Source organism: Denticeps clupeoides, chromosome 19, assembly GCF_900700375.1.
Source record: "Denticeps clupeoides chromosome 19, fDenClu1.1, whole genome shotgun sequence".
In the NCBI taxonomy this organism is placed as follows: Eukaryota; Metazoa; Chordata; class Actinopteri; order Clupeiformes; family Denticipitidae; genus Denticeps; species Denticeps clupeoides.
In genome coordinates, this window is record NC_041725.1 from 8,680,178 (window position 1) to 8,703,744 (window position 23,567).

At 43.2% G+C, this 23,567-nt stretch overlaps 2 protein-coding genes across 5 annotated transcripts in view; one reads left to right on the plus strand and one right to left on the minus strand.

The window, feature by feature from the left end:
• Positions 1 to 11: 11 nt before the first annotated feature.
• On the plus strand, positions 12 to 2,387 carry ssr3 (signal sequence receptor, gamma). The gene is made up of 5 exons (XM_028961550.1): positions 12 to 261; positions 483 to 609; positions 732 to 830; positions 1,171 to 1,302; positions 2,053 to 2,387. Exons 1-5 carry the CDS (start codon positions 129 to 131, stop codon positions 2,117 to 2,119), a joined length of 558 nt encoding a protein of 185 aa, XP_028817383.1. The 5' UTR covers positions 12 to 128; the 3' UTR covers positions 2,120 to 2,387.
• Positions 2,388 to 2,786: 399 nt separating this feature from the next.
• kcnab1a (potassium voltage-gated channel subfamily A regulatory beta subunit 1a) overlaps positions 2,787 to 23,567 on the minus strand; it is a 79,931-nt gene continuing 59,150 nt past the window's right edge. For all 4 annotated transcript variants that reach the window (XM_028961548.1, XM_028961545.1, XM_028961546.1 and 1 more), the window contains 12 exons: positions 19,495 to 19,532; positions 17,915 to 17,994; positions 17,782 to 17,826; positions 14,952 to 14,996; positions 13,409 to 13,452; positions 12,186 to 12,272; positions 7,571 to 7,656; positions 6,230 to 6,350; positions 5,871 to 5,965; positions 5,658 to 5,778; positions 3,833 to 3,921; positions 2,787 to 3,743 (listed from right to left, as the gene is read on the minus strand). In XM_028961548.1, coding sequence (XP_028817381.1) covers positions 3,654 to 3,743; positions 3,833 to 3,921; positions 5,658 to 5,778; positions 5,871 to 5,965; positions 6,230 to 6,350; positions 7,571 to 7,656; positions 12,186 to 12,272; positions 13,409 to 13,452; positions 14,952 to 14,996; positions 17,782 to 17,826; positions 17,915 to 17,994; positions 19,495 to 19,532 — 941 coding nt within the window. In that variant the 3' untranslated portion in view covers positions 2,787 to 3,653. The remainder of the gene's footprint in view (positions 3,744 to 3,832; positions 3,922 to 5,657; positions 5,779 to 5,870; positions 5,966 to 6,229; positions 6,351 to 7,570; positions 7,657 to 12,185; positions 12,273 to 13,408; positions 13,453 to 14,951; positions 14,997 to 17,781; positions 17,827 to 17,914; positions 17,995 to 19,494; positions 19,533 to 23,567) is intronic.

Consider the following 23,567-nt stretch of genomic DNA (forward strand, 5'->3'; position numbering starts at 1 on the left):
AGCCAGGCCGCATTTCCGCGTTTGCGCTGACGCGGCGTTCCCGTTCGTACGAAGCCCAGCGCGGTGACGTGTCGGTCTCAGACGCGGGCAGCGACCGCGGCCGAAAGCTCCACCGAAGCGTACGAGCCATGGCGCCGAAGGGCAGCAACAAGCAGCAGTCCGAGGAGGACCTCCTGCTCCAGGACTTCAGCAGGAACCTGTCGGCCAAGTCCACGGCTCTTTTCTACGGGAACGCCCTCATCGTGTCCGCCATCCCCATCTGTGAGTAGCCGGGGGTTAGCGTGTAGCACGCAGCACAAATCAGAACCGTAAAATGCGAGGTAATATACTTCAGCCTTGACGAAGTTAACTGTTGCACAGGAGTAAAGTTGTTGTTGGTTGTGCAGTGTTACGCATCTGTTTTGGTTGTTTGTTGCTGCGTGGCGGACCGTGTTGCTGGGAGAACCCGCGTATTGATTTTCTGCCTCGTCGTTTTCGCCCAGGGCTTTTCTGGAGGATCTGGCACATGGACCTGGTCCAGTCTGCCGTCCTCTATGCGGTCATGACGCTCGTCAGCACGTACCTGGTGGCCTTCGCTTACAAAAACGTCAAGTTTGTCTTAAAGCACAAGTAACTAAACTTTTTTTTTTCTTTGTGTGTGTGTGTGTGTGTGTGTGTGTGTGTGTGTGTGTGAATTTGCGTGTTTTTCCGTGTTATTCGTGGGGATTTTTATGGTTACTTTCTGGCCCCAGGGTTGCACAGAAACGTGAAGATGCTGTATCCAAGGAGGTGACCCGCAAGCTGTCTGAGGCTGACAACCGCAAGATGTCCCGCAAGGAGAAGGATGAGAGGCAAGTCGCGGTGTAGGGTGGTAGTAGCCTAGTGGGTGACACTCGTCTATGAACCAGAAGACCCAGGTTAAAACCCCACTTACTACCACTGTGCCCCTGAGCAAGACACTTAACCCTGAGTGTCTCGGGGGGGGACTGTCCCTGTAACTACTGATTGTAAGACACTCTGGATAAGGGTGTCTGATAAATGCTGTAAATGTAAATGGCGTGGGTGCTGATTGGGTTGGTTGTTTCTGAAGAGAGATGCTTCTTGCTTACATGGTGATCTTATGTTATCAGTGTTTCAAACAGTAACAGGGTGATTTATAAAAAAACAAAAACTATGCAATGTCTCCTACAGGATCTTGTGGAAGAAGAATGAGGTTGCAGATTACGAGGCCACCACCTTCTCCATCTTCTACAACAACACACTGTTCCTGGTGCTGGTCATCATCGCCTCTTTCTTCTTGCTGAAGAACTTCAACCCCACCGTGTATCCTTTTCTACCTGGGTTCACATAGGGCTTGTTAAAAGGTGTTGAAGACATCAAATAAGATTAAAAATACAAGTAGGAGGGCAGTGATGGCATAGCGGGTAAGGAAACAGACCTGTAATTGGGAGGTTGCCAGTTCCAAAGTCTGGCTGAGGTGCCACTGAGCAAAACACCGTCCCCGGGCTCACCAAGTGTCATTGTTAAAAGCAGAGGACACATTTTCCTGTGTCACCATGTGCTGTGTGCTTCACAATGACAAATATTTCACTTTCAAATAGATTTTTATCAAGCGATAAGGAAATTAAATTTGGGAATTATATGTAGGTGGAGTGACCTCCACAGTTTCCATACCTTGTGGTGGCTGATGGGAAATGTCTCTTTTGAGGTGTGTAAAGAAGAAGTATGCTGTTAATCCTGCAGAATTATTTATCATTCAAACCAGACACTGTCAGGAAGCATTGCTTTACAATTGTTTGGTTTGGCTCTTAATTTTTGGTGCACTTTTGGTGCACTTAACCATAAGACTACTATTTTCATATTAAGAAAAGTGGTCCAACCAAGTTATTAGACAACTTCAGCATTTTTTTTTTTCTATTTCAATAGGAAAGTTTAAATGGGAACGTGCGATCTGCATAATTATGGAGGCTCACCTTTTCCAGTCAGGGGTGAAAATATTGTACAGTGTTCTATCTGCAGTGTTTCCTTTCATTCATTTGCATTTATTGGCTGGCCTTAACTCTTTACCTTCAGTAACTACATTTTGTCGATCAGCGCCTCCTCTGGCCTCATTGCTCTGCTGTCCACGGGATCCAAATAAGCAAATGAACGAGGAGCAATAAGAAGAGGATAAAGCGAACAGTGTTGCGGGGTGGCTCTGTGTGGGTGGGGTGGGAACGGACTGGACAAGGGAAGGAGAAGGCTTCGTCTGTGTATTTTTCATGAAATTCGCGATGGTCATTCTGGAGGATCTCGGCCTTCTGTTTTTATACCGATCGAAGATCACAAGACAGAACTTCGTAATACTTCATGCCTCCTTACTGGTCTTGAAAATTTTTCAATAAAGCCTGTTCATAATATTGGTAACACTCGCATTTCATGGCATGATGCATTTATTGAATTTCAAGCGTAACACAGGATCGAACGTTTATATTTACATAAGTCACTGCATTGAGAACAGGAAGGAAAAGTGTGACGTGGAAAAACATCCCAATGGGTCAAATATAGCCTGTCTATATCACCGCTGTACAAACATTAGAAAACATAGAGGAACTATGAATTCTGCAAGGTCATTTACATAGATCAAGCACAGACCCCCAAATGTCATACATGCAGGGAAGAGTTGAAGGCACTCTGTGGGGTGACGCCAAGTACTGAATTTCTGAATGGGGTCCAGGAACGCTGCTTTCAGATGAAACTGGAATTTGGGGGGGGGGAATGAGAAAAACGAATAGCAAACATATTAAATGGTTGTGTGTGTGTGTGTGTTTTTTTTTTTTTTTTTTTTTTTTGCTGGTTCACTATAATTTACTGAAAATCCACAGATCGTGTCATTAAAGCTGGCTGAATCATTGCTAGCACTATGTCCAGAGTCGGCATGGTTTGCAGGTAAAAGAGAAGATACACGGTAAAGTTATACAATATAGAGGTTTATAATTATAATAATAATACTGATTTTTTATCATGAAGTAAGGGCTGACGTCAGTTTTTATATTACATGAATGTAAAAAATGCTTTTACATTCTTCAAATATATAATACATAAAAAAAAAAACCAACACCAAGGGTAGACTCGGGTTCTTCAGGGATCGAAGCCAGATAACTTTGAGCATAATTCTAACTTTACATCAGCAACCTACGATGCGGGTTTTTACTAAACAGGCAAATGCAAAAGCGGAGCTCTCTCTTCCTTCGGGAAAGACAAGGTTCTCGGTTCGGGATTTATGGGAATGAGGCTCCAGTTCCATGTCCCGACAGCAGAGGTCGGCATGCTTCGTTCAGAATTCCATAGTGCCGTACTGTACTCAGTGCTCCGGGGACCATATTCAGGGTGGGGGTGCATACTCTAGGGCTCAGCGGTGACGGCAATGAACTAAAAGGCCAAGTAGCACTGCTTTGGGCCACATGGTGGAGATGCACGGCTTTGTTTCTAGTTTTTGGAGGTGGAGAACCGGCTGCTCCGATTCTACCCAGCGGTGACATGCACGGAAAGGGGGTATAGGGGCTCGGCTCCGGCTGGCCCCCTCGGATTGGAGGCGGGGCTCTCGGGTTAGACAGGGTTGGACAGGGCAGAAACCACGCTGGGTGTACTGGCTGCTTCACAACTGTCTGTTCAGAAAACGAGGACAGGGCCGCCTACGAGCGAAAGTCCTTCCTGCTGTATGGCCTGTTCCCAAGGATGTGGTCAATCTCTGATACCATGTGAGAGGTCATCTTTGGAAGCACCTGCATTTTGAGGAGGAAAAACACGGTTTTTAGTCTGTAGTTCTGATACTCCAAAACTGAGTTAAACTCATTGCGCGGAACATAATCACCTGTATGGCACCCAGGTTCTCTGTTAGCTGCTCAGCATTGGACGTTCCCAGCAGCACTGAGCTCACGCCCTCATTCCTTAGACACCAGGCTGAAGAGGAAAGTGAGAAAATATAGGGTCACTATCGGTGTTAAGTCTTTAAACAGATACAGATACTAATATCGGAATGAAAACTGGGCTCAGACTGAATTCATTCAATGAAAAAAAAAATGCTCTATGTTGGGAGGTGGACGGTATTGACTGATTGGCCACTAGGTGGAGCAGCACCACTGTCCTGCTGCTGCCGAACTGCAGGTGTGGCACACCGACCTCGTAACTCCAGTCAAATTCAAATTAAATTTTTATTTGTCTCACACACACACACACAGTCATTCACGGTATGATGTGCAGCGAAATGCTTTTAGCGACTGCTACAGTCCAGAGTATTGCAAATATTGCACTATGCAAATAGTAAATATAACACTTTTATGTCTTTAACCTAAAACATCAAATTTGTGTAACGGGTAGGGTGAAGGTGTGCAAATAGGTGGAGTCAAAGTATAAAGTGACAAAGTATAACAGGAAAAAAAAAATTGTGCAAGGTAAAAAGAGTTAGAAATTGAATTAAGAGTTTGTGCAAGGATTTCGGGGGGGGAGTGAGTCCAGAAGTGATTGAGAGTGAAAGTGCTGGAGTGTATTGGAGTTGTATGAAGTGTTGTTATTGTTGATATTGCAGAGAGCGTCAGCGGCTTGGCGCCAGGGAGCTTGCATGCTGGCCTACCCCTTGCTGACTCGGCATCCGCCCGTTCTGAGGATAGATCACCACGTCCCCTGCATGTGGTTTGTTGATGTCAGCCCCCCCCCACCCGTTTAGTAAGCACTTATTATTCTACCTGTTCACTGAGTGTGCATGTATTTTCCTTTGTGCACAGTGAAAGGCATTTACTACTAAAGGCAGAGAGCCTGGAGTTGGATGTTTTGGAGACAAAGCCTGAGAAGTGAGATTGTGTTGCTTTGGATGCATTGACGCACTGATGGAGGTTGATGGATGTGGTGAGACAGACGTGTGGGTGGTTGGTGTGGAAGAGGAAGGTGCAGAGGACAGGGGGGTTAATGGAGATGCCTGATCCACTGTGGCGACCCCTAATGGGATGAAGAGTACTAAAGACAGAGAGCATTTAAATAAAATTGATTCTGCACCAGTTCTAGCTAATAAATCAACTCTCAGTTTTACATAAAAAATGTACAGAATTTATCAGACGCCCTTATCCAGAGCGACTTACAATCAGTAGTTACAGGGACAGTCCCCCCCCCCAGAGACACACAGGGTTAAGTGTCTTGCTCAGGGACACAATGGTAGTAAGTGGGATTTGAACCTGAGTCTTCTGGTTCATAGGTGAGTGTGTTACCCACTAGGCTACTACCACTTTGGAGACATGGTCTTCCCATGGTCTCCAAAAGGTGCTGATTTCTGTTTTTTTTTTTTTTGATCTTTATGCTTCTAAACCGTAAACTCATGAGAAGAAGGCATAGCTACACATGGCAATGAAGCACCATACTGACCCAAATGTGAACATTTTCAGCAGATTTGCACAGGTTATAGGCCACACTGAAGGCAAGGAAAGTTTTTGAAACGATTTATTGCGGTCTGACATCTTAACAGGGATGTGTGGAATTTTTACATCCACCGTTCATCCACTGTGTTGCTGCATGTCTCCACTCTGCAGATTCACGCCAATAGAATGGAATGCAAATGAGCTCTCCCCGATCGGAGGAATGGGGGTGTTTGTAATGGTCTACACTGGAAGATCATGCACAGTGTGTCTAAAGGAAAACCTCTGCCTCACCCACGGCCAGCTGTGGCAACGTGCAGCCCAGTTTTTCTGCGATGTGGCCCAGCTCTTTCAGCTTGGCCTGCTGCTTCCTGCCGTCCTCGCTCACTATTTTCTCCTTCAGCCACTGGTACGACTGGAGAGGCGAGTGCAAAGAGGGCCGCGTTAAACGTACGAGCCTGGCACAGCAGGGGTTTAACATGTTAATTCCTGGCATTCTGTACATACCTTCATGGATGCTCTGGAAGATTCTGGGATGCCGTTCTCATACTTCCCCGTAATGATGCCACAGGCCAGCGGCGACCACGTCATGGCCCCAACCCCTACAGCCATGGCACAAAAAGGACTATTACAGATCCAGTCTTCGCCAAGGATGTTCAGGCCTAAATATACAGCGATACCCCGTGCTTATAGTGAAAATGGCAGCAACGCTCCTTCATGGTGGTGACCATTGAGCTCACTGAGCTCACAGTTAACATGCTGTCATTTTAACCATCAATGGAGGCAGATGGGCGACGTGCCACTGGGTTTCTGTGTACACCAGATGGCAGGAGAGGCAGGGAGGACGAGCAATGAACGACACCTGCCTATCTTGTGGTAGAGCTCCGGCAGCTGCACCTCCACCTTCTCCCTCTGGAAGAGATGGTACTCTGCCTGCTCACACACCGGGGGGATGAGATTAAACTGCCGTGCCACGGAGTACGCTTCCTAGAGACAGAGACGGAAATAGGGAGGGAATTAGCCAAGCCCAACAAGATGAAGTGTTTCACAAGCACACTGCTCGAAGCATCTGGTGTTGATCGACTCAGACAGTCGTATTATTAACCCTTTCAGAGCAAAAACATTTCGTGAGATAGGATAAAACATTATTCAATCAATCCTAACCATATTTCATCCTTCAATCCTAAAAAGTGTGAAGTTGATTAGATTTATGGCGAGAATTCACTGTGAGAGGGTGAGCTGTGCTTAGTGGCTCCTACCTGGGACCAGCCCTACCTGCATGTTACCACGTGAAACTTGACTATCCACAGCACCTTGATCTCCTTGAGCATGGTCCTGGGTGGGACACTTGGCACAGGGCGGGGCCAAATTAAAACTTTAAACGTGCAGCTAAGGAGCCATATATGAACACGCCGGAAGGATCCCAGCCACGAGATGATGTTTACTGGTGTAGAATGGGCTGCACTGGGAGGAACTCCCATTTGACATGAAGCCGCAAATACTCTGGCAAAAATTACATGCCGTCACCGCAGCTCTCTGTTTTGCCACTCCTCTCCCGCCATCTGCATGCCCCGAGTCCCCCCATTTATAACCATGAATTAATGATGTGTCTCAAATTACAGCACTTTGGCGTGCTCTAACCTCCCCGCGGCTTCAAACTGGTTCTAATTAAAATCACGTTGAAACTGGCGCACGCTGAGATTGCGGCGAGAGGTGCCTGAAACCGCCGAGCCAGTCGGAGGGCAGCAGACAAATAATAGGACAGAATGGAAAGTGTTCACAATAGGGGGACGTTTGAAGATGTCCCAGCATTCCCTCCCAGACTTTACAAAGCTTTGTTCGTTCCTTTTCTCTTTTTTTTTTTTTTTTTCTATCACGCCCTCAAAGTCAGCTAAAAAAAAAAAATATTATTGGCTGTGTGGTCAGTGGTCAGAGACCAAGCTGCAGAGGGGTCATGGCGTCCCACGTGAGGCGTTGGCTGCTGTGACATTGCTGAATGGCTGGTTTCACATCAGACAGGCAGCAGATATATCTCGGCACACCAGCAGCTAGAAACCATTTCATAAGCCACAGACCTTCCCCGGAGGGACGCTTCAGCGTTTTGTGTCTCTGTTGCTATTGTCTCATGAACATGTCTCATCTGCTCAATTTAGAGGACATATTTCATATTTGGTGTCTGAGCTGGTTATGTAAATGCTTTCACTCACCATGATTTCCATGGCTGTCCACCGGGATGTCCCCCAATACATGGCCATGCCCTGGTTGATCACATGTGTCATGGCTCTAACAATCTCTGAAAAACAGGAATCATTTTTTTTAAATCCAATAATTAATCACAATAGACAAATTTCAACGGTTATGAGGGCAAAAGATGCTAAAAATGCAATATAGCTGACTGCAGTTCGTCAAATTGCATTACCAGCATTGCGGGATTGGACGGCTCAGCTGGACAGTTCTGAGTTTTTGACTTGCAAATAAAATGTTGGCTGTTTTGAGAGAAGTTTGTTGCCTTTTTGTTAACATTTCAGTTCAGCATATTTGTAACTGTTTTCACCTGCATTATTTCAAACAATGGACGCACACAATGTAGTACAACCGTAAAGGAATATGTTTGATTTACCAGACAAGACTGGTAATTGGGAATTGTTTCACCAGAGTGGGTTGTTGCGGTTTGTTTTAGCCCTTTACATGTAAAGTGAAATGATACCTAACTGACCGATGATGTAATTATGTTGCTTAGCAACAACAAACATCAATATCAAATCACAGGTGGAGATCATGGTTGCTAAATAAAAAGGATGTGCTAGACCATTCAGCGGTGTTCCATGACATGTGTAGCCACTGTTTTGTTGTTATAGAAACGGTTTTATTTTGGTAACCCTCTTCTTCTCTCCACTGAGGAATATGTAGGTGTTACATGTCCAAGAAACAAACCAGACTGGATGGCCAGTGCCAGTTTTTATTAACTCGCTCAGAGCAGAAAGGACAATCACAGAGACACCCCCAAAACTTACACCAAACACAGATAACCGGGAAAGTCTGTGGGAAGTGACATGTCGTCAGTGTTGACAGCCAAAGGCGTGTCAGGGCAACATCTGGAAGAAGTGACAGCGAGAGTAATAAAACCTCAGTGTTTGACCCAGTTCCATCTGACTACTATAAGAGCCAATAAATATGGAAATGGTACGGTAATCTCTTCCTGATTCTCATCAAATGATCCAACACACAGTCCTGTCACACACCACTACGAATAATACATCTGTCTTTCTATATTTTGATTATAATTGGTTTTACAGGTTTCATTGCATGCCATTTTGTGGTGTCCACACCGCTGGACAGTCAGGGAGGGGGATCTCACTGTTTACAGTTTTTTAAAAATTAATATAAATATAAGTATATTAATTAGATGATGTATGTGTACCTTTATGTGTCTGCATGTTAAAAGTTTGTAGTGTATATTTAGATTCCTTGTATTTGGTCGACCTTGATTTGTTGATTTTGGGTAGTAAAACACACTGCATGTGCCAACCAACACTGAACACCGGAGATGTAAAACCAGCACTCCAGCGACAACTCCTGAGATGCTGGCCCATTTACAGAACTCCTCTGCAGTGCCATGTGGGTCCTGTGAGGACAGAATGTGCTCGGTGAGCTGGCAGGGGAGCTCTTAACATGCAGTGCACAGCGGGGAGGGACGACTCCGCACTTCTGGACACTTGCGCAGATCCTCTGCACCGGGCACCGCCTGTGCATGCAAGATTAAGAGAGGGGAGTTGTTTCTGGTGATGAACGGACTGAGCATTGGCCATTTTTTTTTTTTTTTACTTAACGCTTGGCTTCTTAATGGGCTTGATGTTAGCGGAATGTGGTTTTAAAAAGAGTCAGTGAGACATAAAATACACATAGTCTTTAAACTGGCCGGACCCCGTAAGTGGGCCAAGCAGTAAAGGCACTCTCATCCTCTCAACCAAAGGAATAATGAATGTGCCAATTAGCCCCAAATCACTACATGTGGCTTTTTACCTAATAATGTACCCCCAATAATAGGAACAGGGGACCAATAGCGCTGTAGGAAACTGCAGAAAAAACGTTCAATAAACATTCATTCTATATGCTCTTAACACCCCTTGTACACTGGGGCATCAGAAAACAGAGCACAAAACAACTGACCCGTGCCTATAGTTTAATTAAGAAAATCATGAAAATCTTTATTTAGAAAACTATTTATGGATCTGTGAGTAGTTGGGTAGAATATATCAAGCTATATTTACAATTTTGTGATATTATGTTATTTCTTTTGTACAATGACAGTGAAAATGAAAAGAGATGAGGAGGAAACATTCATTTGCGACCAGGTCTGTTCCTTAGTACCACCACACAAAGGCCCAAGAATAGCACGGGTGTGGATCACGGACGCTCCCAGCATGCACTGCAAAACCATGAAATAAATATAAAATGTCAAGGATGGATACTGAGGTATGATCACATTTAATTCCCTTCCTGGCCTTTGTATTGTGTCAATTGCCCATATGAATGGCAAACGTCAGTCAGAGAAGAGGCGGCGTTAGGTTCCTGCACCACCGTGACCTTGGTAAACACGCAGAGAAAACTGGCTCAGTTATATCAGAACAGAACTGCGGAAGCACAAGGTGCAACTGCGCTGTGGCAGTATTGACCGAAAAGGGTGGGTGGGTGGCCACAGAAACTCACCGATGTGTGTCTGTGAGTGTGTGCGTTTGCAACATGGGTGGCCAAATTTTGCAAGCGTTGTTAGAATTTCATGTGCAAATAATAAGAAACCATCAGAAATGAATGAAAAAACGAATTGAAACAGGAATTAACATAATTTTAAATACCATTGTGGTCCAAATTTTTTTTCCTAAAAATAAGTCTGAAAACATTTTGTTCTCTTACAATCTACACAAAATTAAAAAAAATCCTGGAAGAAAATGATTTTCACTGAATTGGTGGTTCCCTTTGTTCAGCCGATCGCTGTCATTCTGAAAGATCTACAAATGCTCTAACAACCTTAGTTACCTGCTTACTTTTCCCTGTGTGGAACTCTAAGTGGTTCATTGCTGCAGGTGGACGGAGCCGGAATTTTTGGAATTTCCAAAAAGCCCCATGCCGTCATGCCACAGATGTCCGGATTAACCTGTGCCACTTCCATTTCTGTCGGCACAAGTGGTGGGCATTCTTGTCATTTCTCAGTGGCTTTGCTCTCTGCATTGCTACTTTTGGAAGATTTTCAGAGGGTCTCTGTGGCTGCCGGTGTTGCCCTACTGTGCCTCTGACCTTTCCTGAACCGAAAAAAAGGGCAGCGCGCCTCGGGTGAGGCACTTCCGTTCGCCACAGCAAAATAAAACATCATCAGCTGCCATTAGGACCTCTGTGTCATTTCTACCGTCCAACACATCAAGGCTGTAATGCTTCTCGATTGAGTGATTAGAGGGTGCTTGTCCTGGTACAGTTTTTGTTCTTATTCATTTGCTGAAATGACTTTATTAAATGCTGAAGAGAGACGTAGAGACCCCAGGGGGCTCCACCCAAACCACAGCTCAGTAATGACGCCCTTTCATAATGCTGTACTGCACTGTTTAGTCCTTTGGCTACAATCGTGTTATAGCTTGTAAAGTGGAGCAAGTTAAAAAAAAAACTAATGAATTCACACTCTCGCAGTAAACGAGGGGGAGAAGGTGAATGAAAGTGAGTAGCAAAAAAAAAATAAAAAATGGCATGGAAAAACAAAGGCTTGAATGTGAGAGACGCTGGGAGCGGTGGGAGTTTTTGCCGGCAGACTGGGCCAAAAATACCCTCCTCCTCCTGCACGCAGCGATCCCACCTCGCATGTTGGCCCTGGCCTGATTACTCATCAGCCCGGCGCCCCAGCAGACCCCGGAGCCCCAGCAGGACCAGGCTTTAAGCAAAGAAAAATGTCCCCCCACCCAGCAGCGCACAGATACGATGACAGGGTCATTGTCCGCCACAGCAGGACACGTTCCTGTTGACATTTGCAAAATAGAGGCGTTAAATGGGGTGTCAACTCTCATGTGGTCTCATCCCTCACCAAAAACAGTAATGTGCTTCACCCAGGTGGTGGGTGAAAAATGAAGAGCTAAGCTTTGGTAGGAGAACAATTCGCTCGCTTTCCATGGTTTGTTTTCTGTCAGCAGGGTTGTCACACACCGTGGGCTTCCTGGATTGGTTGATTCGTGGCCCTGCCTACTGATCTGCCATATTTGACCAGCGTTCGGTGTTTACATGTCTTTTATAATTTCTGCCGATGAATGTTACTAACACAATTCAAAAGAGTGCAATGATTGTTTAGTGTAGTTACCATCAGCCCTAAACCTAGACAGGGATGCATTAAATTATCCTTTTGATGTTACTGCATGTTCTTACTGCATGTTCTACACTGTAAATTCTGCAGTACAAGGTATCATAAAAATGATGGAGAGAGAAAATACAAATGTATTTTTATTGACATTAATGACATTATAAGAAGCAATTATTCATTCAAATCAAGTTTTATTTCCTAAATGAAGGTTAATTTAAAAGAGAGAGTTAACCAGTCTTTTGTGTCAATATCTTATCAATGACTTTCCAAATGACACTCGCTGATACCTTTTGCTCCATTAATGGAAACAGACTTTATGCAACTTCAAGAACCTCAATAAGGAGCCACATCAGTAATAATTTAGAAAGCACCAGTCAAGTACAAGAAGTACCAGAGAGCCAAATAAAGATCAATAAAAAAAGAAAATCCTGAGCAAAGATATAACAATACAGAAATGAATGAAAGTCCCAAATTTCCAGGCTCACCTTCCATGGGAGTGTTGTTGTCTGGTCGGTTGGCAAAGACGACATCCACATATTCAAGCTGCATCCTCTGAAGGGATCCCTTCAGACCTGGCAACAAAACAAACCAAGACTCCGTCTCATCCACTTCATTTGCAATGTGTCGTTTATTGCTGATTTCTTACCAGGAAAACCAGCACAGCAGATTAAGGAGAATTATTTTGACCTTCAGAAGGTAAAGTGTTTAGTTTTGATAGATAGATAACTCTTAGCTAATAGATAACTGTAATATTGATCATTTGATTTATCAAGGGTGGTTCCTCAAAGTACACCTGAAGAGCCAGTGCCCCTCAAAAGGTATCTAGGGTTAAGAAATAGCGAATACGTACATGAATGAATAAAGAGTGTTAATTCATCCAGTGCAAATGTGATGTGAGAAAGTAATGAGAAGCCTGTTACACAGGCTAAGGGGCAGGGAGGGTAATGCGGGGAAATAGGAACAAAAGGCAAAGATAAAAAAAGAAAGAGGCTGCACAGCAAGACACAACTCCAGGGCAGAAGCAGGAGCAATGCAGACCAGATGCAATTTATCCCCGGGCCCTCCTGCAGGCTATCTGGGGCATGGAGGTAACGGTGTGTATGTGTGTGTGTGTGTGTGTGTGTGTGTCTTGTTGGCACGTGCTTCATCTTCTATCTTGGCATTTATAAAGCAAACCTAAACCCCGCTGGGACGTCCACAACAACTCATATGCGAACTTAATCAATCAGATTATGTGGCTGCACCCAGAGGAGCATGGGGAATGAAGAATGGCTTTTTATCAACGTTTTCTTATTAACCGCGCTTATCTAGCGCCGCGCGAGGTGTGTTGGTGCCCCTCCACAATCGAATCATGCATTAAACTTTCATCAGACAAACGGTGCATTAATTAACGTCTGCCTTCCATTAAGCGCAGTGAGTCTTTTCAGATCTAATAAGGACAGGAAATGAAAAGGCCTGGTGTTCTAACACTCAGGGACAATTTTTGATAATGAGTGTGTCCATAATTAACCGCCATCTGACATGAGTGATACAGCTGAATGCGAGGAGCTGCCATTGTCACTATGTTTTCAGCTTGTCTGGTGACCTTTGGCGATGTACCTTTATGGTGTGTGTGGTGGATACACTGCTTTTCGCTTAAAATATGTAAAATAAATTTCACCAAAAACACAAGATGAATATGAGAATTTGTGTGAGTTTTGTGTTTCACCTTCAATTATGTGCTTCCTTGAAAGACCTCGTTCCGTTTCTGCCCTGTTTAATAACAAACAACACAAGATTCAGCATTGTATTCCTAAATGATTAATAATTATATGCAATTTTATACCATGATTCATTCATACAGACACCTTCCCAGCCACAGCAATCAAATATTTTCCTTCTTTAAGGGGAATCTCAGGTATGATGGTTCACTTGTCTCACTAACGCATGCTATTTGGTTTATATGAAGTCATATAATCACTGTTATATGCAAAGTTTTTACTGAGTGAACTTGTACTCTGTGTTTCTCAGAGTTGAGCTTCGCCCTTTTTATTACATGATGAAATATTCACACAAACTCATCCTTCTCAAACCATTTGTCCTCCTTTTTGAGTCCCTGTTCCACTTCTGATTATTATTCATGAAAAAAGACAAATGCCAGAAAAAAAAAAAAGAATCAGGCCTCTTCAAACCTTATCAGTACTTCCAGCATACTTGCGCTAACAGAATACTTGTACATTCTCTGAACAGAAAGGAAGAAGCTGTCACTCTTTGCTCTTTTCTGTTTGATAAAGTGTTGCTGAATGAAGAAAGAAAGGCAAAGATTTTAAACAACTGAAAAATATGCATCATAATGGAAACAAGCCAGCATTATCTCTCGTCTGTGACAGAATTATTGCTTCATAAATACAATTTTAGCCCAGAAGCATTATTCTTCAAAAGGGCTACAATCAACATTAATTAGACTATTCACAATTAATTAATGGTAATTAGGCAAAATATTGTTCACTTTCACTTCACTTTCATATGAACGTTGCATTGTAATTGGGGGATTTACATGCAAATTCAATGTATACTGAATCAGTTTGTGTTTTAAATCAGAAATGTAATGCTCTGCACTTCTGAGGCAGAACCAGACTTAATTTCTGATTTAGTTTCTAAAGGACACTAAAATAAGACATAATAAAAAAGAGCTGAAAAGTTCAGGCTCAGAAAGAAAACATTCTCAGTGGTATTTTGTTCCAACCCGAGGGGTTTGTATTTAACTCAATTCAGCCAATTACACTAATTACTGAAGCTTTTTTTTTTGTCTTAGACAGCACAGGCTGAAGTAAAATGACAATTGCAATCCTCCAACAGGCTCAGAAGATTTCAGTAATGGGTGAAGAACAAAAACATAAATAAACGTGCGTGAGATCCGGTCTGTGACTATGTCCACACATACACCACTTTTAAAAAGTTCAGGGACATTTAGAAATATCCTTTTTTTCCATTGACAAAATCGGAAATAACCCTGCGGTCGAACCCACAACACAATTAGGCTGAAAAAAAGCTTTTAAAATGAACCCCTTTAAAGTGACAGACTGGCATTAATGAGCACAACATCCCATTGGAAGACTAGTTGTTGCTAATAATGGGCTTCTCTGCATTCATTAACAGCCATTTTTATCGACCGTAGCCATGTACAGCCGTCTGGACCCTGTTTTTGATAAATTCGGATCAATTGTAAGTACATATCTAAATGACCATAAACCTTTGCACAATGCACTTACTTTCCACCCCAGTACAGTTTGGTGGTGATGACCAGACTGGATCGCCTGCAGAGAGAAGACGAAAAACAGAAGATCTTGTGAGTCACTGCCATTTTAAACCAGCCGTTTTAAAGACATTAATGATACCCTTTCTGCCACTAGACAATCTCCCCCATGCCATCGTGTCTGGCCTGCAGAGACAGCTTATGGTGTGAACTCATCATGCGGCAATTATGGCGACATTAAAAGTTAAATGATGTTATCGCTACATAATTGCACTTGCCATTTGTTTCCACCTCTTTAATTAGATTTTAAAAGTGTTCCTGACCAACTTAGGCATAACCTACATGCAACGCGCTGTTGCTGTTTTGCCCGTCCTCTGGAAACGGAGAGCATTTGCATTGTAGATGAGTGCAAATGAGATTGTGGTGTGAACCCCCCCAACTCCACATCCAACTATGCTGCACCCAGAGCACCATCTGCATTCCAGGCTTACGTAATACCAGGAAATGTAAAACAGCCACAGGCCGAGCGCACAAAGAAGCAAATAAGACGATGTCTGCCACAGATCAAGAATATGAGCATGTTCTGATTTACATGTGCACACACTCACACACTTTTTCACACACTGAGTCAACCCGGCTCATGCTGTTGGTCAGCATGTTGCAGCTGAGAAGATCATTGGAGTCTCTCTTCCCTCCATGACACGTTTACTACACACACTGCATCCGGAAAGCCACAAGCATTGTAAAAAGACTCTACACACCCCTCACAGGCACTCTTCATTTACATTTACAGCATTTTACCAGATGCCCTTATCCAGAGCGACTTACAATCCGTAGTTACAGGGACAGTCCCCCCATGGAGCAACTTGGTAGACACAATGGTAGTAAGTGGGATTTGAACCTGTGTCTTCTGGTTCATAGGCGAGTGTGTAACCCACTAGGCTACTACCACCCATCCGGAAAAGGTACTGAAGTATTCGGGACCTCACTACCAGATTATAGCAATAGCTTCTTTCCACAGACAATCAGACAGCTCAGGGGCTTTTGTCTTTGGACTGACACACACACACACACACACACACACATTACCTCTTTTATATTGAGTAATATCATCTATTATTGCAATGTTCCATTTACACAGCAGTTTTTGCACTATTTTACTTTACTTTATTATTCATTTCACCTGTGTAGCGCTGTCTGTCTCATTGTTGTTTACATGGTTTTTGTTAAATTTACATTTACATTTAAGGTATTTGGCAGACATCCTTATCCAGAGCGACTTACAACGTGCTTCCATGTTACCATCGATGAAGAGATCAATTCTGGTTCACTAGGACCCCAACTATGAATACAATCTTTTTATTCACTCTGTTCTAGTTTCTATACATAAGTCAGACAATAAGAAAGTTACAAGTTAATCTAAATTAACTTGAGCTGCCGTTTGAAGGTGCTCAGTGACTGAGCTGTTCTGACCTCGAGGGGAAGTTCATTCCACCATCGAGGGGCCAAGACGGAGAAGAGTCTAGATGAATGTCTTCCTTTTACCTTCCGAGATGGAGGGACCAGGCGAGCAGTACTGGAGGCGCAGAGTATACGAGGTGCAGTGTGAGGTGTTCTAAGGGCTGCAAGGTACTGTAAATGTTCAATGTTACTCTTGTACTGCCAGAGTCCCCTGTTTGCACTTTATGTGTCGCACATGTGCACTTTATGTCGGTATACAACTTCATTTAATTGTCTAAATGTTACACGTAGCACCAGGTTCTGGAGAAATGTTGTTTCATTTCACTACGTACTGTCTAACATGTATCTGATATGACAATAAAGCTCAACTTCAACATGTGTAAGGGCTGTTCTCCCTGACTCAGTGATAATGGGTGCCGGGGCAGTTTCGCACCAGCTTCTGAGCTGCGTGGCAACAGAACAGCCGGGCAGTGAAGGTGCACGAACATTGCCATACCAAGGCCAGGGAAGAGCGAATGAAAATGAAAGGGCGCTTGAAGGAAATGTACTGGCCTCTCTGTGTGGATGAAGAGAAATGAGGCAAAAACTCAAAGAGAAGGAAAAAGTGTTGAAAGATGGAGAGAGAGGAGCCGGAAAGACTTGGGAAGGCGAAGCAGGCAGATGAAATGAGTCTAGCTGTTGGCCCCGGACCTCGGAGGAGGGGAGAGCGGCAGTCTTTTCCCTCTCTTTTGATATTTGTGTTAGCACCTGGTCCCGATGAACTATGCACTACACCCCTGTGATACTGCTGAGATCATTTTGAGTCCTACTGAGGGAAACTGTTAAGCAGCAGCAAATGAAGAGTGTCTCCCAATAGACTCTGGCACTCCTTCTAAAGGTCCTTTCTTGTGTCATAAGAGAACAGTTTATAGTACGATCCTCTGACACACGTCTCACACACACACACACACACACACACATATATATATATATATATATAAAAGGATGAAAATGTGACGTGTACACTGCACACTCTCTGATCGGCAGCCTTTGATATAAATATCTATCAAAGGCGGCCGATCAGAGAGTGTGCAGTGTAGGGTTCCACACGACTAGCTGATCTGCTAGCTATAACTCTCATCTCTTTTAAAAAATCTATTTTGTGTTCCTCAACATGAGTACACATTCAAATGATTAAGAATTACTGGCCAGATGCTATATGTTTAGTCACTGAAAACACAGTCACTGAAGTAAAGCACCAGACTGTTCGGTCACAGTGACCTTAACATCTGACCAGTCTAAAAATGGTGCATTTGTTAGTACACGTTGGACAAATGGGAAAAGTCTGAAAGAAACTTAATGGATGAAAAAACGAGACACAGACACAGAGACACACAGACACGTACCTCCAGCATTTTTTCTTAATGATGTTGCCAAGGATCACCTCAGCCCTGGACACACAAAGCAGACAAGAATCAGATGTAAGGGTTCACAGATCCAGACCGGAGCTTTGCTCTGAAGTATTTGCCGTTCACTCACTTCCCTGCCGCATACACCTCTGCAGTGTCAAAAAGGTTGATTCCGCTTTCGTACGCGATGGTCATCAGCTGCTCTGCAACCTGAGTTGAAACGTCAAAATCGGCTCACACAACTTACTGGCAAACAGAAATTCTGCTTAAATAATAACAACAGCAACAATTATGCATGCAAATGTCTAAACATTATATTTAAACCGTCTCACGCTTAAAATCATTGCCCCATCACTAACAATGTTTGTAAAGATTCACCTTTTCCCCATGTCCCCATAGTGTGGAAAATTACAAGGTATTTGTGGGTAATTTCATTGTGTGTAAGTGCAAAAAAAAAAAATTAAAACCATTCTATTCCACTAAGAAAACCACAGCAGTCACTCTAGTCAGCAGTCACTGGATACGTGACGGTCCTAATTAAAGACGAGCAGAAGGACGGAACAATTTGGAGTGCTGGGCCAGGGGCAGCGAGGATATTTCAGCTCAGCCCTGTTTAAACGGAATTAGCTGAAAGAAGTGCATAACATCTGGATAATGAAAGCAAAAAGCACCGTAAAGATTTGCCCCACACACATCTAGAACAAATTATTGCGCTACTAAAAAATGTGTAATAAGCACATTATGTTTAACATTGTTTTATACATTTTCTGATTCCTTCAACAAGCCATGTAACTGCAAAATGATTCAGACCCGACATAAAAGCTTAGATTTGAGGGGATAAACTGTATCTTCTATATATTGTCTATATAATCCATATAAAATATAATGCTCTTGTACCTATTCTACTTTGTCTGTTTTTGTCCATCTGCTGTGAAGGCATGACTAGGACAAACAGACAAAAAAATGAAAATATGTAGATAATATGTAGACAACACACTACTCTATGTGCGTGCAAACAGAGAAGTTAAAAAAAGGTGAATAGACTACAGGGTGATGTTACATAATGTTCAAATCCCTATTATGTGCTCTGCGCCTCCTTTTACTCCCTCTGCACTTTACCCTGCACTCGGTTCTAATGAATCTGATTATATCCTAACCCATGACACACACACACACACACACACTCTTCAGATATATATTCAACACCGAGCACACACACAGGACACAGGGCACAGTGACCCCAGACACCAGCATGTCATGTTCAGTGTACAACAAACGCCTAATGACAGGAGAGAACAGGCTCAGAGCTGAGGCCTGACTGCAGGAGACATTCTGAGTCACCATGTCAGCTGTTTGTGTGTGTGTGTGTGTGTGTGTGTGTGTGTGTGTGTGTGTGTGGACTTTAAGGCTCATGTCCTCCCAGTACTTGAGAGCTGTCCACAGGGGTTGGACATTCAGATAGAATAGGGACAGTGTGGGCCGGGCTCTGGACCCCTTGGCAGGGGTCACAAGGGGTTGCTGTGGTTTATATAATCCCTGAGTGCCCCTGGAGTCCCGTGTGACTTTATCACAGCACACGATATATTTCTATCACACACACACACACACACACACACACACACACACACACACACACACACACACACACACACACACACACACACACACACACACACATATAGATACAGGTAGAGAGTGCACCATCCTTACCTCATCAGATATTTGTCCACCAAATGTCACCCAAGTCCCTAAAATAGAACAAAAAGAAAAAAGAAGAAGTAAAAAGCTTTCCCCAGCACAGCATGAGCCTACCTTACATAAGCATGTAACATTGTCTCAGAGCACATGCACTTTCGGATGTGCTTCCCAGACATCAGCTAACCTGAGGTAAAGTCTCTTTTCTGGAGACTTGGCAAACCTGACTAAAATACTTTGTGCAAAGGGTTAAACTGCACACCTTGTGTTTCAGTATGTGTGAGAAAGAGAGTGGGAGAGAAGACAGAAAATCAAAAGGTAAAAGGTTTAAAAGTTTAAACTTGTGCCTAAGTACCAGAGTATCAGCAATTTCATAACCATAGTTGTGCAACCTTTATGATGATTATGTTGATTAAGATTAGAATATAATTATTACTTAATTGTCATTTTAACAGAATATTTTTGAATCCTTTCTACACAAATTTCCAAAGTAAGATTCAGCCATGGAACAGGCGTGGTTAATTCGGTAGACATGGCTGGAGCCGGGTTATAAGGATTTGTTCAGCAGCCCATCGAGGCTGTGACATTTTTATGTGGACCCTGTTACTTACCTCGTGTATGTTTTTCAGTTCCTGGTTAGTTCCTTTTGTTTCCCCTGTTATTGGCCCTCGTGCCGTTTTATTTGTGTTTGTTATGAATAAATCCTATTCCCTATGTCCTGCCTCTGCGCTTCACGCCCCGCCCCCCCATACCCAAAGAAAACAACATTGAACTGACAAAGCTATCTGATAAGCATTGTCACTGCTACTTACTGTAAAATATGCTTAGATTTGTATAGTTAATGCAGTTAGTGAAAACAAAATGCACATGAATCTGTTACTTAATTTAAAGATGAAAAATTGATCTGAAAGCTCTCTGACATGGTTTTAGTGATTTCATTTAAAGTGAAAGTGAAGTCACATGTGATACACAGCAGCACAGCACACGGTGCACACAGTGAAATTCATCCTCTGCATTTATCCCATCACCCTGAGGGAGCAGTGGGCAGCCATGACAGGGACGGTGCTTTGCTCAGTGGCACCTCAGTGGCACCTTGGCTCAAAAAATTTAAATATAAACTTCTCAGCACTTTTGCCACTCTGGTGTATAAACATGTGGTATTTGTCTGTTCAACATTTTTCTTAAGAAGTTAGATACGGGCAGCAATGCAAAACATTTATAAAAGTTCATGAACTGTACTTCACAAAGTATCCGAATGCAGAACTAAGCACCAGAAGTTCAGGTACTGGAGGGGATTTATTTCTTGCTGTCTGTAATCAGCCCTGACAGACTACTAATCCACCTGAGGAATTTCTGCCAATCCTGATGTAGACGTTTCTGCAGAGGCTTAACTTCTCCTGCGCAAGCTTCGTGCAGACACTAATGACAACAGAGCTGGCCAGTTTCAAATGGGGAAAAAAAAAATCTTCTGAGAAGGTTACATAACCACAAATTGCCACAGCCCTCAGCCAATCTATCCAAACGCTCAAACATCTGAAGTAGCAACTGGATCTACACTCATCTCTGACTCTTAGTCATTTCATACACCCTTTACCAACACATTTTCGAACCAGCAGAAAACATGGAGAAAAGCAGAGGGGTGATTGATGGGTGGGCGGTTAAAAATAGGGAGTCTGTGGGGTCATGACATTGTGGCCATGCTGCTGTGGGCAAGAACATGACTGCAAAAGCAAGGAAGGGAATTAGCTGCAGGTCAGGGGCATGATGGGAATGATGCCACGCCAATTACAGAGTGGAGGCAAGAGATCAGCTCTACTCCCGTCATGAAAAGCTTGCAGCACCTAGATACAAATGAAATATTTATAGTTCGTGAAGGCTTTTAATGACGGATTAGATGCTGAGATATCGTGTTGAGGAAATCACGGGCATGAAATGCGTATGTCTCATTCATTATTTATTCCAAGTCTCGGCAGAAAGTAAACACCATCAGTTCTGTCAACATAGTTTACCACGAGGCAGGCTCTTAGTGAGCTCAACCCTGTCCCACTCACATCCGAGCAGACATGGTGGAGGCCTGACGTTCATCACACAGTGATCAGTGTAGGCTGGACGGTGCATTCTTTCCCTTCAGTTGCTTCTAATGAAAAGCCATGATGACATAACTGGGTGGACGTCCCCTGGGTCAGCAGCTGGTTGGTCGCACTGTGAGCAAATGCAACTTCTGGATAATCGTCACGGTTGCAGGACGTGGCAAGACGCATGCGCACGGCGTCATGAGACAGGGGAGTTAATGCAAAAAACACCCTGGCGGAGTACAGAAACAAACAGGGCCGCTTTAAACATGCCTACACAGGTGAGAACAATCCAGAATGAAGGGAACATAGGACAAACATGAAACTCAGGTCAGAACCCCCGACCCAGCATATGCCCTTATAATAATTCAAATGCAGTTGTCAATAAATCATTTTTTTGTTCAAGAGTGCACATGCATTTGTTTCATTTTCCAAGTAAAAAAAAGCAAATATTGCCATTTTTTTACTGTTGATTACTCATTACTAATCACTGCATACTATTGTGATTAAATGGGTTATTCCATATTCCAATATCATAATTATTCCATATTTACAACAACATATTCCATTGACATTCCAATGACACCACTACTTGAAAGCTGAACAAATTCAACACGTTACGAACGTTTTATGGCCAAAATTTAGTTTGTCCAGCGGGTCAGGATAAATATCATAATAAAAATGATATAAAGTAAATATCCCTCTCAGTTGGATAAATAAGGGGTGTCATTACACCTGACGATTAGAGCGACTGAACTAATCGATTTTGTTTTCATGTGCATTGTGTTGGTTATTTGTGTTCAAACCCACAGAATTAGCGTAGGGCCTATAGTGAGCATTTAAGGAGCGTATCGACTGTGACAGCAGCTCCTCAGCAGCACTGGTGTGTTAACCTGTTACACCACACCAATCACACCACTAATCCTGCAATTAGTCGTCGAAATTGCAAAATCTATAAATATACGCCTTTCCATGATCCAAAACGAATTAAAAAAAGGAGACGTGCATCTTTCAGTGCATGCATTCACACATGGAATGTCATTGTGCCCGTGTTCATCTGACATCCGCACAATGTAAAAATCAGGGGCACTTGAAAGGTAGCATCTGCTCACTTGGAAACCAGTCCACTCTTCCCCAAGTAGGGAGGGGTTAAATGAATGAACATGATCACTAATTCCCCCTTTACTGCTAAGGCACTTTACGGGCAGATAATAAATGAGCACCAAGCACCCCGACAGACCCTGCTAGCAGTGTGGGGAGAGAGATACGGAACTGAAGGCAAAAGGCAATTTGCTCACATCCTCGCTTGAGGAACCAACAAATTAATTTGAGGGAGGGGGAAAAAAAAGAAGTCATCAATGAAATCAGTGAAGGAAGTCCTCAGAGTGGATTGAGGGAGACGTGGTAGACCCTGCACTGAGCCCTGAGTACAGCATCCAAATAGATCTGACGGCGAGATGCAGGGCTGCTGGATCTGATGCCAACCCTTCTGTTCTGTAACTTGTCAGAGAGCATCAGCATCAAGATCTCCTAAAGCAATGAAGACAGTCTACTCATAACAGTCTTCATTTGAATGGAAGCTTGTATCATATAAATATCCCTGAGGTAAAAAAAAGTGCCTTGAACCGACAAATCATCTCCAGGAAGCAAGTGGTACTGCCTGTGTGACAAAGAAATGAACATTCTGCACCTAACAGGGTTCATGATTATGTAACCTATCATATAACCTAAATATCTGAATAAACAGTAATTTAGACATATCTGAAAAAATACTGTAATGTCTGTAATGAAAGTGTTAATAGTTTATTTCCACAAATTAACAAAATGCAGTGAACGAACAGGAGAGAAATCTAAATCCTGAACAAACTGCCTTCTGCCGTTTAATGTTTTCAGAAATAGTTGAGCTGCTTGGCCTCTTCCATGAAGACCACTTCTGACCAGAGTTCTCCAGACAGTAGATGGGTGAACCTGCATCCCACTGGTTTCTGCCAGATCTGAGTTGATGGCATTGCTGCA

Bases quoted from the DNA above. Each gene is read 5' to 3' on its own strand.
- ssr3 (XM_028961550.1), top strand. From the start codon at position 129: ATGGCGCCGAAGGGCAGCAACAAGCAGCAGTCCGAGGAGGACCTCCTG. The intron at 831-1,170 runs GCAAGTCGCGGT...TGTCTCCTACAG, and splicing joins CGCAAGGAGAAGGATGAGAG to GATCTTGTGGAAGAAGAATG. The intron at 1,303-2,052 runs GTATCCTTTTCT...CTTTACCTTCAG, and splicing joins AAGAACTTCAACCCCACCGT to TAACTACATTTTGTCGATCA.